This window comes from Tiliqua scincoides, chromosome 1 (assembly GCF_035046505.1).
Source record: "Tiliqua scincoides isolate rTilSci1 chromosome 1, rTilSci1.hap2, whole genome shotgun sequence".
NCBI lineage: Eukaryota > Metazoa > Chordata > Lepidosauria > Squamata > Scincidae > Tiliqua > Tiliqua scincoides.
This window is the reverse complement of record NC_089821.1, coordinates 13,523,346-13,539,382: the sequence shown is the minus strand read 5'-3', so window position 1 is coordinate 13,539,382 and position 16,037 is coordinate 13,523,346. Positions and strand designations below refer to the sequence as shown.

The following is a 16,037-nucleotide window of genomic DNA, read 5'->3' as shown; positions in this document are numbered from 1 at the left end:
TCTAATTTCCTTGGATGCACAATATACTTTTCACATGCAACCACCATAAAGCTAGGTACACTAGATGCAAGTACTAGGACCAAGACTCATCATTTTTCATGTGCATTATGTTTACCTTTGTGCTTTTGAAATAAAAATATAATCTTTTATTAAAAGTTACCTTTCTTTCAGTCTCCTTCTTAAGCTAAAAGGGAATTTCTCTGCTTTACGCCGTCTTGTTATCCAGCCTATGGTCCTGAAGTTTCCAATAAAGGCAGTGTAATTATTCCCCTATACAAAACAGTCCTTTTTGGTAACAAAGGGGTGTGGAGACAATGGTGATTGAGCAGCAATCCCCCTCCCAAGTAGCAGCTTGTTTAACCCTAATTTAAGGCACACAGCCTAAACTGCCTTGTCAGTTTTGAACCCATCTAAAATTGGGTTGTGACCCACAGTTTGGGAACCACTGTCTTAGGTATTTCTTGCTTGGAATATAGCTCTCTCTTCCTCTTATGGAGCCAGGCCCAGTCTGTCTATCAGGCTGACTCAGGTTATCTCCTCAGGCAATCGATTGGCAGGAAGTGTCAACCTCTCTCTGCCCACTCACCTCCACTGCTCTTTCTCCTCCTCTCATTCCCTGGGATGAAAAGGAAAAAGAAGACTGGAGCAGAAGAGGAAGTGTGGAGGACAAGAGAGTGGTGGGCTAGAGATATGCAGTAGCCTATGTCTCAACTCTCCTCCACACTTCTACTCCACCCCCCCCCCCACTTCATTACCAATCCAGAGAGCAAAGATGAGCTACATCATCAGGTAAGAGCAGAGGTGTGCAAACATTTTGGCAGGAGGGCCACATCATCTCTATGAGCAGGGCCTAGGAGAGGGGGGTAAAGGGGGTAATATGTACCTGGGCCCAAGGCCAAAAGATGGGCCCAGGAGCCAAGAGAGGGGACCCAGAAATTTCCTGGGATCTTACATTTTCCTATCTACTCAGACTTGTTTCCTGCACAGGGTGCTGGTGATATTACCACAAGCGTGCTGCTACAGCTACTAGCAAGCCAGGCTGAGGAATGCAGACATGACACTCTTTAACACAGAGTTAAATCTGGGAGGAAACTGGACTGCTATACAGGTCCAGCCTATTTATACACAATTTTTTTATACAAACATGAATGAACCCTGAACTGTTTGCCACACACCTCTTACACAGTAGAAACATACAGACCAAGCAAGAAACACATGGAGGCATAAGTTGTTCAGAGGCAATGGGAGGTGGTAGTTTAAAACAGGAGTTTCCAAACCCCAGCCCGGGGGCCAGATGCAGCCCTCGGAGTGCCTCTATCTGGCCTGCAGCCAGCCTCTGATCCCCAGAGAGCCTCTGGCCCAGTTGACCAAACACAACCAGAGTTGTGCTTGTGGGGTGGGGGAATGGAGGTCCATTTAAGTGTGTGCGCTTTATTTCTTGGGCTGTATTGGTGCTTGGAGAAATCCTGGACATTTGAGCCCATTCATTCATTCATTTCAGTCAGTCCTCTAAGTTCCATCTCTAATGTAGTTATTTAAATTTTTTTTTCCGGCCCTTGATACCATGCCAGATATTTGATGCAGCCCTTCGGTCAAAAAGTTTAGAGACCCTTGGTTTAAAACAACAACAACAGGATATTTACATTGGGAGGCTGTTTCTAAACCCCCGAGGGGATTTTTACAATCAAAGAAAGGTTCTGCCTTTCAAGAACTGCACAACATTTCAGATGGATCTTTCTGGTCTGGTATCACTTCTGGCCTCCAGTTGCCTCCCACACAGGCTTACAAGCAGCTCCTTCATCTCTCACTTGAAGGGCGGCCAAGGCGCTTCTTTGCTCACACCAAAGAGCAGGTGGAATAACTCAGCTCCTCAGCTGCTTCAGGGTCTTGCTATTCACGGAGCTGCTGATGGCCTCGAACTGGCAACCTTCCGATAATGCCCAGGTAAAGCAGAAAACACGTGGAAACTATAAAAGGCCTTGCTCTAACTCAGCCCACAGCTTGCATCTGATGGTTGCAACTGGTAGTCATGGGCCAGCGCAGGCGCCAACATTCTCCAACAGTCCAGAGGCTCAATGGAGACTGGGGGCTCCCTGCAGGTCAGATTGGGAGACCCCAAGGGCCACAAATGGCCTTTGGACTGGGGTTTGCCCACCCCTGGATAAGAGGGATACCACTTTCTCAGATTCTGGGAGGTAAAGGGCTTGTCCTGTGTGGAATTTCAGGCTCAACGCACTATGTACACATTCAGGTCAGTATCTTTCAAGAACCCCACTGATTTTCAACTTCCTTTTACACAAAGAAGACATGCTAGTCTTTCAAGGCACTTATTCATGCTGCAATTGAATGATACATCCATTAAATGATTTTGATGCTTTTGTGCTTGCTAGGATACCACAGTACATTTTATTGGATTGGAGCTATTCATGCAATCATCATTATCCACTCTGTGCCCATATGATATATCACACACACAGAGTTCACACACACAGAGTTCAAGGTTTTTGCAATAAAATACATAGCAATAAATCTAGAAACTGAAATACTAATCTTATGTCTGAGTTCTGCTGCTATTGTGTAATCTGTGCACAGCTTCTTTGTAGAATCTAACCTCAGGAAAGAATTAAAACTTCTCAACATGGTGCATTGAAAGCATATTGATTTTCATGGGGAAGGCTTGTTACTGTGACAGCTTTAGGCTGTCTTGGAGTAAAACGGAAAAAAAAACAAACCCATGTTCAAATCTGAAGAATTTAACAATTGCGTCTTCTTGCAGTCATCCTGGGGAATGTTATTTAGCAAGTCAAAATAAGCCTGTGTGCTCAGTAGTGATGTGCTCCCAAGGGACTAATTGTCAAGTCATCTGGAACAAAATGTAAGTGGCACCATGTACCAGGTATTTATCAAGTAGAGATACAGCTTTTGATTTTAAAAGTGAGTCCCTAGAAGGTGTGCTAGCATTGATTCTGTCCAGGGGCTTGATCAGAAATCAGTGCAGGGTAGCCAAGTCAACAAAATAATCTCAGCTCCCTGAAGCTGGGCTTATCTGTGTTCAGTTCTGCTTATCTAAAGGTGAGGACATTAATTGCAGGTATCTTCTCAGCTGTGCAAATGTTGTTCTGAACTGGTGGAAATTTCCAGGGAAAGATAAAACTTTGGGAAATTCAGAGAAGTAAGACTAACAGTGCAGTTCAGACTTACCCCCGAGTGTCGTTGAATGTGCTGTAAAGCATGTTTACAGCTACTTGGGAGCAAGCTAGGCCAGCATGAGGATGTATGCTGGCCTAGCAGCTCCAAACCTGGCACTTTAGACTTTAGCTGGCACTTGGAGAGCAGGTTGTCCTCTCAGTCAATACACTACTGTAGGTGCCATGGGGATCCATGTGTCATTCATGACAGACTTCAGTTCCTGGAGATTGTTGTTGAAATTTCTTGCCTCATTGATGGTCAAACACTGGTTCCTTAGGTCTTCCTCAATGTGTCTGAGCCATGTTTTCTTTGGTGTTGCCCATCGAACCCTCCAGGGAGGTCACAGTCATCAGAGGAGCTTGTATGGCCCCATAGGACAAGTTGGTATGCAGCATGGGGTAAGGTGAACTAATTCCCTTACTCTGAGTTGTGCCCCAGTCCACATCTACCTTTTGCAAGATGCAGTGCAGGCAACTTGGCCTGCATGTTCCAGCACACGTTAGGATTGCACCCTAATAAGCAACTAGCCCATGTCACTCTGCAGCATCTTTCCTCCTGACAGTTTGTACTACTTCTATTATTTGCAAATTAAATCACAGGGCCTCAGTGGCATCCATCCAAGGAATTCAAGTGTGAAAGTACTGATCTTTTAACTATAATATGCAGCTTGTCACTTAAAATGGCTACTGGGCTAGAGGACTGAAGAATAGCTAACATCACATCAATTTTTTAAAAGGGAGGGAGAAGGGACATAGGAATTTGCTGATTGGTCAGCCTAACTTCAGTTCCAGGTAAGATGTGGAAATCCTAATCAAGGATAAGATCTTGAAGCATAGAGAAGAACAAACTTAGCCGAGGGAGAATCAACATGGCTTCTGAAAGGGTAAGTCATGCCTCATGAATTTTTTAGAATTCTTTGAAAAAGTCAACATGAATGCTAATAATCTGTTATTATCAATCATATCAGATATATAATATCAACCCATTGAAATTATATATCTGGACTTTCATAAGGCATTTGACACAGTCCTTCACCAAAGGCTCCTGAGAAAACTCCACAGCCAGGGAAAAAGACTTTTATGGATAAGGAACTAGTTGAAGACCAGGAAACAGAGAGTGGGTGTAAGTGGGCAACATTCACAAAGGAGACTGATGAAAACTGGTGTGCCCCAAGGATCATTCCTGGGACCCGTGCTTTTCAACTTGCTCATAAATGACCAAGATATAAATGAACAAACAAACAAACAATTCATTAAAGGAAGGCCTAGAGAGAAACTAGACAAAAAAACGGTGTGGGCCCAGTGTTAGAGTGCCCTCTCATCACTGACTAGTACACCAAAGTTCAGGAACAAAGTGTAGGCTAGCATTGTTTAGATTTCATTCTGTTTTGCAACTGTTTTTTCCACTGCCTCCAATAAACCCATGACATGTTGCATGGTTACAATACAGGTCAAAGCAGTGAAATGAGCAGCTTATTTTCCTCTATCACACTTCAAAGGGCTTGATAGTCAGGAAAGGCACTTTACTTCCACCCAGAAGTAAATGTCAGAGTTGTAGAGACCTGACTCAATTTTATTTCTGACTCAAAGTGCCTGGGGTCAGGGCTTTGATGCCCATGACAAAGTCGGTCGAAATTCACTCAGTCCAATTTGCAGTAGAAGAGGGTCTGACCTGAAGGAGCCACAAGGAGTTCAGTGGACCCTTACTGCTTGAATGTGTTAGACTAATGGAACAGACAGAGAGAAGGATCTCAAAGATCTGCCTCCAGGATATCAGGTGAACAGGGAACTCAGCTTTTGAGCTATAGAGCTGTGATCAGTTTGGGCTGTGAATACTCCAGTGATTGCCTACATTTTTTTTGGCCTCATCAAGATCTGTATGATTCACCAACATGGATCTCCATCTGCTTTTCTGTCTTTTGCATCTAAATAATAAAAATGCATACAAGTTCATTTTTATGGCTTTCCACTAATGCTAATGCCTTCTATCTATCTATCTATCTATCTATCTATCTATCTATCTATCTATCTATCTATCTATCTATCTATCTATCTAAATGCTGCGGTTCCCAAACTGTAGGTTGGGACCATTTTTGGTGGGTCGAGAAAGACAGCTGACAAGGAATATATATTGAGCCCTATGGAAACTGAAACAGAGCAGCCCATGCATGTCTGCTTGTGAGTAGGTCCCTTGGTCCACTTCAAAGGGCAGGCTGAAGGGAACACAATCCCACCAGAATTGTCCTGATCCTATGAATGTGCAACTCACCAAACACACCAGAAGGCATTTCCTTCCCCCTCCCCATTACTATAGCAAAACAGAGGCTTGAGCAGCTGGTATATGGAAACTTTTTTCAGTTTCATAAAGCTAGGTGGGTCCTGATAGAGTGTCATTTTAAAAAGTGGGTTCCGGTGCTGAAAAGTTTGAGAACAACTGATCTAAAGTTATTCATATGAGTGTTTGTACCCTGGCGCATTTCCATTTTCTGTCACATACTCCAGGCTGCTAACAGCGTAAGAATAAAAGAAAACCAACAGCCAATACCTAGAACAGCTTTAAAAGAAAGCACTGGGGCAGTCCTTGTTCTGTCATTTTTCCCCCCCCCCCAACTCTACAACACAACTTTAGTGGATGAGGATTGCTGTTTTGCTATTGTGGTCTTGGAAGACAAGGAGCGGCATTTTAATTGCATCAAGAGTCTGGGGCATTTAAAATCTGGATGTTTTAAACATTGAAGTTACCTTAAAAGTGTCATTTTGAATGGCTGCAAACAGGAAAAGATTGAAGGATGATTCAAGAGTCAGGGAAATAGAGACCTGTAGGATTTATACCAGCTTGTTGCTGCTGGGAAAGTGGGAAGATGAAGAGGTCACAATCAGTGGTGTAGCTAGAGGGGCTGCAAAGCATTAAGTTTTGCAGGGAACCTTGCCACAGCCTGCAAGTGTTCCCTCCCCCTCCTTTTGGAGCCTTTCCATACAGGGGTGCAAAAAAGAGAGGGGTGTAGCTAGAGGGGCCGCAAAGCACTAAGTTTTGCAGGGAACTTCACTGCAGTTTTGCTCCCCCTGCCCGGAATGGCTCTGAAGGGGAGGGAGAGGAGCAGGGTGACCAGATGCCATGGAGGACAGAGTTTCTACACCTTTTACCATTGTAGAGAAGAGGGAATTTGGGCAGGTGCAGCTCAACATGGAAGGGTTTCAAAAGCTGCACCTGCCCAAATTCCCTCTGTTACACAAAGGTTAGAAGCTCTGTCTTCCATTGTATCTGGTCACCCTGGGGCCGCTGGCACGCTGCAGTGAGGCTCCCTGCAAATCTTTTCACCCCTTCTAGCTATGCCACTGCTCACCACCTCAGGTGGACCGTCTCAACAATAGCTGGCACCACAGCAGGAGCGCTGTCAACAAGAGCCACGTACTCTGCCCACCCTCTTACTCTCCGGGGAGGGCACACAAGGGGAAGAAATGGGAGGAGGGTGCCAAAGAAGAGCAGCTGGCGGAGCTGAATTCAAAGCGAGGAGCCTGCGCGGGGAGGAGATTCCGGCGTCTCATTCCAGCACCACGGAGGGAGGACAGCTCCTCGCGGGGCTCCTCCAGCCAGCAGGTTTCTGGGGAAGGGGAATCCGGCCGGAGCCAGGCAGGTGCCAGCCAAGGAAGAGCCACGTCCATCAGTCCCAGAAGAAGAGATTTTCCCTGGTCCCGAACCACCTGTGGCTTCCACCCATCCCGCCTGGCCACTTCCAGGTCCTCCCGGGCAGAAGCGTTGGGGAGAAGCAGCAGCCCTCAGCCTGGGAGGAGGGCGAAGAGGCTCCTGGGCTCTTCGGCTGACTTTCCCCCAAGGTCTTCAGAGGCTCTGGAGCAAAGCCCGGTTGCCTTCCAGGAGCCCAGTCCCAAGTTGGGAGACTCAAGAGAAAAGCTCCGGGGATCCAGTCCAGGGGTAAGTCAGAGCCCAGCAGCAATGGAGGGTGGGGGGCAGAAGCCTGCAGCCAGTGCAATAGCTGAGCTCCCGGTTTGGTCCTCTGGTCTTTCCAATTGAAAGTTGCCTTTCAGTGGGAGCAGCTTCGCCTGCAGGAAGTCCCGGGTTAGATCCTTGCCTCCTGCAGGTCAGGGGAAGACAAACTCAGCGTGGAACCCTGGAGAGCTGCTGGTCCTCAGACAAGACTGCCAGGGCAGTCCTATGCACGTCTACTCAGAAGTAAGCACCATTAAATTCAATGCGGCATACTCCAAGGGAAGCGCCTATAGGATTGCAACCTGAACTAGATGGACCACTTGACTAACTTGACCAGTGGCGTAGCCAGAGGGGTGCAAAGCGCTAAGTTTGACAGGTGCCTGAACGCACCATGCAAGCAGGTTCTCGCCCTCCCCTTTAGAGCCATTCAATCAGTGGGAGCAAAACAGAGGCGAATGCAGGATGGAGCGCACGGGCAGTCAAGGCAAATGCCTCCATTTTGCTCCCACTGCCCAGAATGGCTCCAAAAGGGAGAGGAAAAGGCTGCTTGTATGGTGCATTCAGTGACCTGCAAAACAGATCACTTTGCACCCCCTTTAGCTATGCCACCCAACAAAAACAATCTTTTGTTATTCAATTCTTTCATTTCACAACTCATGATTCATCATCACCTGCTTTTCAGGGCAGGAAGATTAGGTAGTCCATCTCCTGGGACCCCTCCTGCACAAATGATTTTAAATTCTATCAGACCTCACACAATTCTTAATATATTTCTTTCAGGAGAGGCAATTCTAAGCAAAAAAAAAGGAAGGCACCTGTGGGGTGGGGTATCTATCATTGCGAGCTCCATGTCTTGTTGCCTTCCACATCCTAGGAAACTAGTCCATCTCCATGTGGGTTTCATGTGTCTCCCCGTCGTCGTCCCCCCACAGCAGAGTACATACAAAATTTTGCAAAATTATGTATGAGACATACAAAATTATGCAGGGGATGGACAGAGTGGATAGAGAGATGCTCTTTACACTCTCACGTAACACCAGAACCAGGGGACATCCACTAAAATTGAGTGCTGGGATCCACTCTGTCCATCCCCTACATAATTTTGTATGTCTCAATCATGTTCCCCCTCAGGCGTCTCTTTTCTAGGCTGAAGAGGCCCAAACACCGTAGCCTTTCCTCATAAGGAAGGTGCCCCAGCCCCATAATAATCTTAGTCACTCTCTTTTTCACCTTTTCCATTTCCACTATGTCTTTTATGAGATGCGGCGACCAGAACTGGACACAATACTCCAGGTGTGGCCTTACCATAGATTTGTACAACGGCATTATAATACTAGCCGTTTTGTTCTCAATACCTTTTCTAATGATCCCAAGCATAGAATTGGCCTTCTTCACTGCCGCCGCCATTGGGTCGACACTTTCATCGACCTGTCCACCACCACCCCAAGATCTCTCTCCTGATCTGTCACAGACAGCTCAGAACTCATCAGCCTATATGTGAAGTTTTGATTTTTTTGCCCAATGTGCATGACTTTACACTTACTGACATTGAAGCGCATCTGCCATTTTGCTGTCCATTCTGCCAGTCTGGAGAGATCCTTATGGAGCTCCTCACAATCACTTCTGGTCTTCACCACTCGGAAAAGTTTGGTGTCGTCTGCAAACTTTGCCACCTCACTGCTCAACCCTGTGTCCAGGTCATTTATGAAGAGGTTGAAAAGCACCGGTCCCAGGACAGATCCTTGGGGCACACCGCTTTTCACTTCTCTCCAGTGTGAAAATTGCCCAATGACACCCACTCTCTGTTTCCTGGCCTTCGACCAGTTCTCAATCCATGAGAGGACCTGTCCTCTAATTCCCTGACTGTGGAGTTTTTTTAGTAGCCTTTGGTGAGGGACCGTGTCAAACGCCTTCTGAAAGTCCAGATATATAATGTCTACGGGTTCTCCTGCATCCACATGCCTGTTGACCTTTTCAAAGAATTCTATAAGGTTTGTGAGGCAAGACTTACCCTTACAGAAGCCATGCTGATTCTTCCTCAGCAAGGCCTGTTCGTCTATGTGTTTTGAGATTCTGTCTTTGATGAGGCATTCCACCATCTTCCCTGGTATAGATGTTAGGTTGACCGGCCTATAGTTTCCCGGGCCCCCCCTCTTTCCCTTTTTAAAGATAGGCGTGACATTTGCTATCCTCCAATCTTCTGGCACTGTAGCCGTTCTGAGGGACAAGTTGCATATTTTAGCTCTCAGCTCTGCCCTTCAGTTCTGGGAGCCCAGTAACCCAGAAGTTTGGCGATGATGTGAAGGTGTGATCACCAAATGTCTGGACATTATTTTTTAAGCCTGGCTCCTGAGCCAACAAAGGTTGCCATCCCTGACATAGCTCTGGGTGGCTCTGCTCACATGCTGTCACTCTTTCATCAAGAGGAAGATGAAATGAGGCTGAAGAAAACTGGGCCCTCTTCTTTCCATATATTCACAGAACACACTAAAAAGCATCTTTGCATCTTCCTTGCATTTTGCTCTGTGTGAAAGCTCTTCATCTGGAGTAGAACATAGAAGAGAAATTAAATGTGTGTTGCTGGCATTGTAGTTTTTACACTTCTGGTACTAATGCAAGCAAAAGCAAATCATGCATATGAGAATATCTTTAACTCTTCTAGGGCCCAATCCTATCCAACTTTCCAGCACTGCTGCAGCTGCAATGCAGCCCTGCACTAAAGGAACAAATGTCCCCTTACCTTGAGGAGGCCTTCGTGACTCCTCCCCCACCAGAAGATGCAGTACATGCCCTGTTGTCACAGCTGCAACAGCGCTGGAAAGTTGGATAGGATTGGGCCCCTAGTTGTTTATCTTTTTCAAGCAACCTGGATTCACTGTTGAAAAAGTATAGTCAATATAGGACATGACAAAGAAAGCTACAGGTATTATTACTATGTAGGAACGTAGGATGAAGCTTGTCTTGCATAAAATTGGTCCAGGTGCTCAAATGTACCTGCTTTGATTCTCCCTGGTGTCAGAGATTTTTCCAGCCCAATTGAGAGATAAAAAGGCCTGAACCTGGCACCTTTTGCAGGCAAAACATGTGCTTTTCCACTGACCTGCAGACTCATCTCAGTAGCAAATAGCTTCCATTTACTTACTCTGTTGCACACACATTTGTGCATACATGTGCCATAATCGTTCCTTGTAGACTATCCTTTCCCATCTCAATAAATCCTAACTATGTAATCCCTTTGATTCCCAGTGGAAAACCCTCAAGGATAACTCACAGTGTTAGTTTTTTCTGGGGGGTTTCTTGCTCAGCCGTTTCAAACAGTGAATGGATCCTTGCAAAAAGAATTGATTACCCCCTGCTTTCCCTTTCTGCAGACCTTTTGCTCCCTCTTGTGGTGAGATTTGGAATATCCCAGGTTATCTGCTCGTTTTGTTTCAAGTCCTACTTCCCTGGCAGAAATGGACTAATTAGAGACCTTGGTAGAGTTATGGAATGCAATCATGAACTCAATTACTGGTGAAAAGTCACCAGTAAAGAAATAAATAGGACTAGAATTATACAAAATGATTCAATGATATATGTGCATTTATATATATGTGATATATGTGCAACGATATATGATATCAATGATGATATATGATTATATGATTATATATATTATATATTAATATATAGTATAATAATATAATAATAATATAATATATAATATATATATTCAGTGATATATGTGCAACTCTGCTGCTGCTTCTTTTTCAGAACCAGTGCAAACTTGAGAAGCCCCATTGCGGGCCCTGGGGCTTTCCCAGGGAAGAAAGTCCCCTTCCCCCGAGTAGATCTCTGGCAGCCCCAGCTAGATGCAGCAGTAGCCATTTTGGTGCTGCTGCACCTGGTGGAGCTGCTGGAGATAGGACTGGGCTGCCTGGTGACAATGCATGCTTTTCTCAGAGTCAGTCCCATTGAGTACAACAGGACTTCTGAGTAGAGGGCTTGTGCTCTCTGTCAGCCACATAGATGGGCTACCCTTAGTGGTAAGAGATCATGGCAAGAAGACTATAATTACAGTTGTTGGTTTGTGGATGGTTTTATTTTGTTTCCTCTGTTGTGAGTTGCCTTGATAGGCTAGAAAGCTGGCATAGAAATGTTTTAAAATAAATGTCTCCCAGCGGAGTGTAGAATATTCTTCCATTTTAAGAGCCCACTTAAAGGGATGAGCATTTCATCTGCTTCCTGGGGGCACTAACTGCTTATTTCTTGCAATTGCATCTGAACAAAGGATGTATAACACAATTTTCCATATAAATGCAGTGTCAAAAGAATAACTCCTCAAACGAGAAAAATAAAACCAGGGAAAAAAATCTCCTTGAATCCAAACAATTTGCTGAGGGATGAAGTATTAGAACAAAATAATACATTTGATACAGCCATAAATGCATAAAATGAAATCTTGATTGTAGCTGCTTTTTGGATTAGGCCTGGTCATTAATCAGGGCATGATTTGACCCAGAGTTCAGTAGAACCTCTTCCTAATGCCAGGGGGTCAGGCCTGGAAAGTGAGAAACAAGCAATGATAGAGGAGGTTCTGTTCTAGATCAAACCTGTCAAGGGCTGGGACCCACCCTGTCCTGCAACAGGGAACCCTTCTCTGAAGAGTGGAGGAGGTGGATGAATGGGCATCCATGACACCTTTGCATATCCCTAGCTGGATGAGGAATGAGATGCACAAATAGGGGTGTGTGTGTGAGAGAGTGAGTGAGAGTCCTATTAGAAAATCAGTGATAGCGCCGAGCAGCTGTTTGGGGGGGGCGGGGTTGTGTGTGAGCTGAATTTAATCCCTGTTTGTCACCCCACCAAACAGTGGCTTGGTGCCAATGAAGCCCTGGCTACTGCACAAACAGAGAATCGGATTAGAGCCATTGGCTAGCATCCAATGCACAATTACCTGTGCTTAACTCCCAGTGAAGTAAATGAGAACTGGGTTAGGTACACATCACTGAGCATAGGACTGCAGTCAAAATATCTAATGGCCCAATCCTATCCTCCCCCCACGGATGCAGCAGTACCAAAATGGTTACTGCTGCATCCTACATATTGTAAAGGTAATTTTATAGCAGTAATAATAATGGTTGGCAACCTTCAGTCTCAAAAGACTGTGGTATAAGCCTACAGCACCCAGTATTCCCAGGCGGTCTCCCATCCAAGTACTAACCAGGCCTGACCCTGCTTAGCTTCCGAGATCAGGCATGTGCAGAGTAACAGTTGCTAGGACACGAAATAAAGCAGCAGAGTAGATTTAACATGCATTAATTGAAATGGCAAGGCAGCATTTTGGGAATTGCAGCCTTCATACATTCACTCTAATTCTTGCAATATCCATTCAAATTGACCTTTTGAAATTATTGAAGTCTGTTTCCATTTGTTTATGTCTACACAGGTCAGCATGGACAAATATCAAGGACTATGGGCTTAAGCTCACAGTTGCACAAAAAGGTGGGTTTTAAGGACTGACCTTTGAGAGAAAGGTGGTAGCACCATAAGCATCCTGGCTGAGGAGTGAGTCATTGTAGAGAGGTTGAGACCTTCAGGACTCTGAAACAAAGAGAGATGGGGCGGGTCAGCAGTGATTACAAAGGGTTTCAGTAGGGTTTTCTTGTAGAGGACTTTAAAGGTGCTGCAGAAGTTTGGCCGTTGATCATGGGGCAGCTGAGCACGACAGAAAAGAAAGGGAGAAACAGGTGATGTGACCCCTGATTGGTACTGCCAACTCCTGAAGTCTGTGCAACAAAAGACAGCATCATCAATAGAAAGAAAACATTTGCCAAATGAAAATGGTACCAAATGAGTTCAAGACCATTTTGTCAGCTCCTAATGAGATAGGCAGTGCAATCCTCTGCATGTCTACTCAGAAGGAAGCCCCACTGAGTTTAATGGGACTTACTCACAGGTAAGTGTGTATAGGATTGCAGCCTGGGTTGCATCCTAAGGTCTGTGAAGGGGAAGGGGGAAAGGAAATTTTCACTGATCACTCTGTAGCCCCTGGAACACTAAAATTTGTTACTGGGGGTTGCAGACCCCACCAAAAGCAGGTAGTTGGGGGCACAGGTTGCTCCAGAGGGAAAAAGAGATAGGCAAAAAAATTTTCTCATCCCCCTTGCACGCATGGGGTTCTGCCATTTGCAGAAGAAGACATTAGGATATGCCCATTCTTAATCATTTTATATAGTCTCGATATACTGTATACCATATGATAAACCGTACTGTTTTTCAACAAAAATTTCTCAAAGCAGCTTACATAGCAAAAGAAATGGGAAGATGATTGATTCCCTTTCATAAGGAGCTCACAAGAGAGAGAGAGAGAGAGAGAGAGAGAGAGAGAGAGAGAGAGAGAGAGAGAGAGAGAGCGCACCCAAAAATAGCAACTGAAACAGTTGCTGTCCCCCTGTGAAATATAAGAGAGCCACTACTTTGCCTCTTTGTCCACTCAGTTATGAAAACACCACTCAAAGTATGCAGTAAACAGAAAATCAGGATTATGCAATGGCAGGAGGTCACTTGAGAGTGACTAGGAGAATCATTCCAAGATAAACACCATGAATGCTCCTGGAAGAAAAGAAAGGGTATTAGTACTGTCAAAGCACCAGAAGCAGGTTGTGGCGTAAGATTCTAAGGATAAGATGGTCAAGGACCCCACATGTGGGCTTGCAATCAGAGAAATAATCCTACTCTATATGATCTATTTTTAAAAGGCCAACTGTGTGCCCAGCTTTGTTTAACTATAAAATGCAAAATAAGTCAGCAAATGGTTCGCAATCAAGGATTATTTGGCAAAAGAGACAGTAGTTTGCAGAAAAGGAACATAGGGAGAGACTGGAACTAAGAGCACATTTACCTTGGAACTAAGAGCACATTGGGCAGGAGGTCTGGTCTAGAGGGTAGAGCCTCCGTCTGCCTGAAGATAACATCCACAAGGTCGCCAGTTCGAGGCCACCGGCACCGTGCGACCTTGGAGCAGCTGACAAGCTGAAGCTGAGCGATTCCATCTGCTCTGAGCGTGGGAGGGTGGAGGCCAGAATGTGAAACCAGATCAGAGTGAAACACCTGGACTGTTGTGGTTCTTGAAAGATAGAACCTTCTTTCAATTGTAAAAATCCCTACGGGGATTTAATCAGCCTCCCTATGTAAACCGCCTTGAATAAAGTCTTGAATAAAGACCAAGAAAGGCGGTATATAAATACCTGTTATTATTATTATTATTATTATTATTATTATTATTATTATTATTATTATTATTATTATTATTATTATTATTTATAACTGCAAAAGAGACATAAGCACACAAAACCCAACCCTCCTATAGGACCAGAGAATCTTAAGAGAGATGTAGCTTATGGGAAAAGGTACATTGGAACTAGAAGAGGTTTTTATGGAATGTGATCTGGAAAGGATCTCCAAAAGTCCTGGAGAATGAGGGAGAAAAGATGGAGTCATGTTGAAGAGTAGGGAAGACTAAAGGTGAAGGAAGATTGCAGAATCTTTAAAAGTAAGAGCAGGAAGTTTAAGCAGATACAACTTAAGGCCTGCCGGTGTCTCACTCTTCCTAAATCTTTGGAGACTCTCTCCCATTTTCCCAGTGGTGCTGACACATTGAGCCAGAAGAAGACATTCTTAAGCATATGAGCTACGAATGTTATGCTATGTCCATGCCACTCATTCCCCCCCCATCTAACTAACTTTCCTTCTTCCAGATTTTAAAGCATAAGATTTGGTGACCCTTATTCCAGTCCAAACCCAACATGGCAACTCCATTCCAGCTACTGAACGATTCTTGCTTAAACAGCTCTGCTCCCATTTTCACTGGCCTTGACCTCCTCTTTGAGTTGAAGCCCCTCTTCGTTCCTGTCTATGCCATCCTGGTGATTGTGGCCTGCGCAGGGAATTTCCTCCTCATCCTCCTTATTGGCATCACCAAAAAGCTGCACAGCACCACAAACTTCCTCATTGGGAACCTGGCAGCGGCAGACCTGACCATGTGTGTTTTCTGTGTTCCACTGACAGCTTCGTACGCCTTTGAGGCCCGGGGGTGGCTCTTTGGAATTTTCATGTGCTACTTTGTCACCCTCATGCAAGCGGCCACTGTGATGGTGTCGGTCCTGTCTCTCACAGCCATTGCGGTGGATCGTTATGTTGTCATTGCTTATCCCATTCGCAAAAGGGTCAGATGCAAGTCCTGCGTGTACACCCTGGCCTTCATTTGGCTCCTATCCATTGTGGTTTCTGTACCCACATCCCTGCACACCCATTACCTGGATCTCAACAGCATTGGCCATGACATGATCATCTGTGAAGAATTCTGGAAGCACCAAGAGGTGGCGAGAAGGCTGTACTCTTGCCTGATGCTCTTCCTGTCCTACATGCTTCCACTTTCAGCTGTGTCAGTCTCCTACTGCGCCATTTCTTATCATCTCCAGAAGAGGAGTCTCCCAGGAGCTGCATGTCATGCCCAGGAGAAATGGACGGAGCAAAAGCAAAAGACTTTCCGGATCCTGGTTATCTCAGTGATGTGTTTTGCTTTCTGCTGGCTACCTCTGCAGGTGGTTAATCTGATCAGAGACATGGATGAGGAATTTGCTATCCTTGACAAGAGATATGTGAATGTCATTCAGGTGTCTTGCCACGTGATTGCAATGAGCTCGGCATGCTTCAATCCATTCATCTACGCCTCTCTCCATGACAAGTTCCGCCTCCACATTAGGAACTACTTGCATCACAGGAAGAGGTCAAGCACCATGTCCTGCAAAGCCTCCCGACTCCATACCTGTTCCACCTTGGCAGATATTCCGCTGGGCGTAACAGAGAATATCACACAACAAGGAAAGTTTCCTTTTAACTCTAATGCAGGAGCTTTATAA

At 45.2% G+C, this 16,037-nt stretch overlaps 1 protein-coding gene across 1 annotated transcript; it reads left to right on the top strand.

Annotated features, from left to right (window-relative positions):
• The first annotated feature begins 14,921 nt into the window (after positions 1-14,921).
• On the top strand, positions 14,922-16,037 carry LOC136656369 (prolactin-releasing peptide receptor-like). The gene has a single exon (XM_066633157.1). The coding sequence runs from the start codon at positions 14,922-14,924 to the stop codon at positions 16,035-16,037; it is 1,116 nt and encodes a 371-aa protein (XP_066489254.1).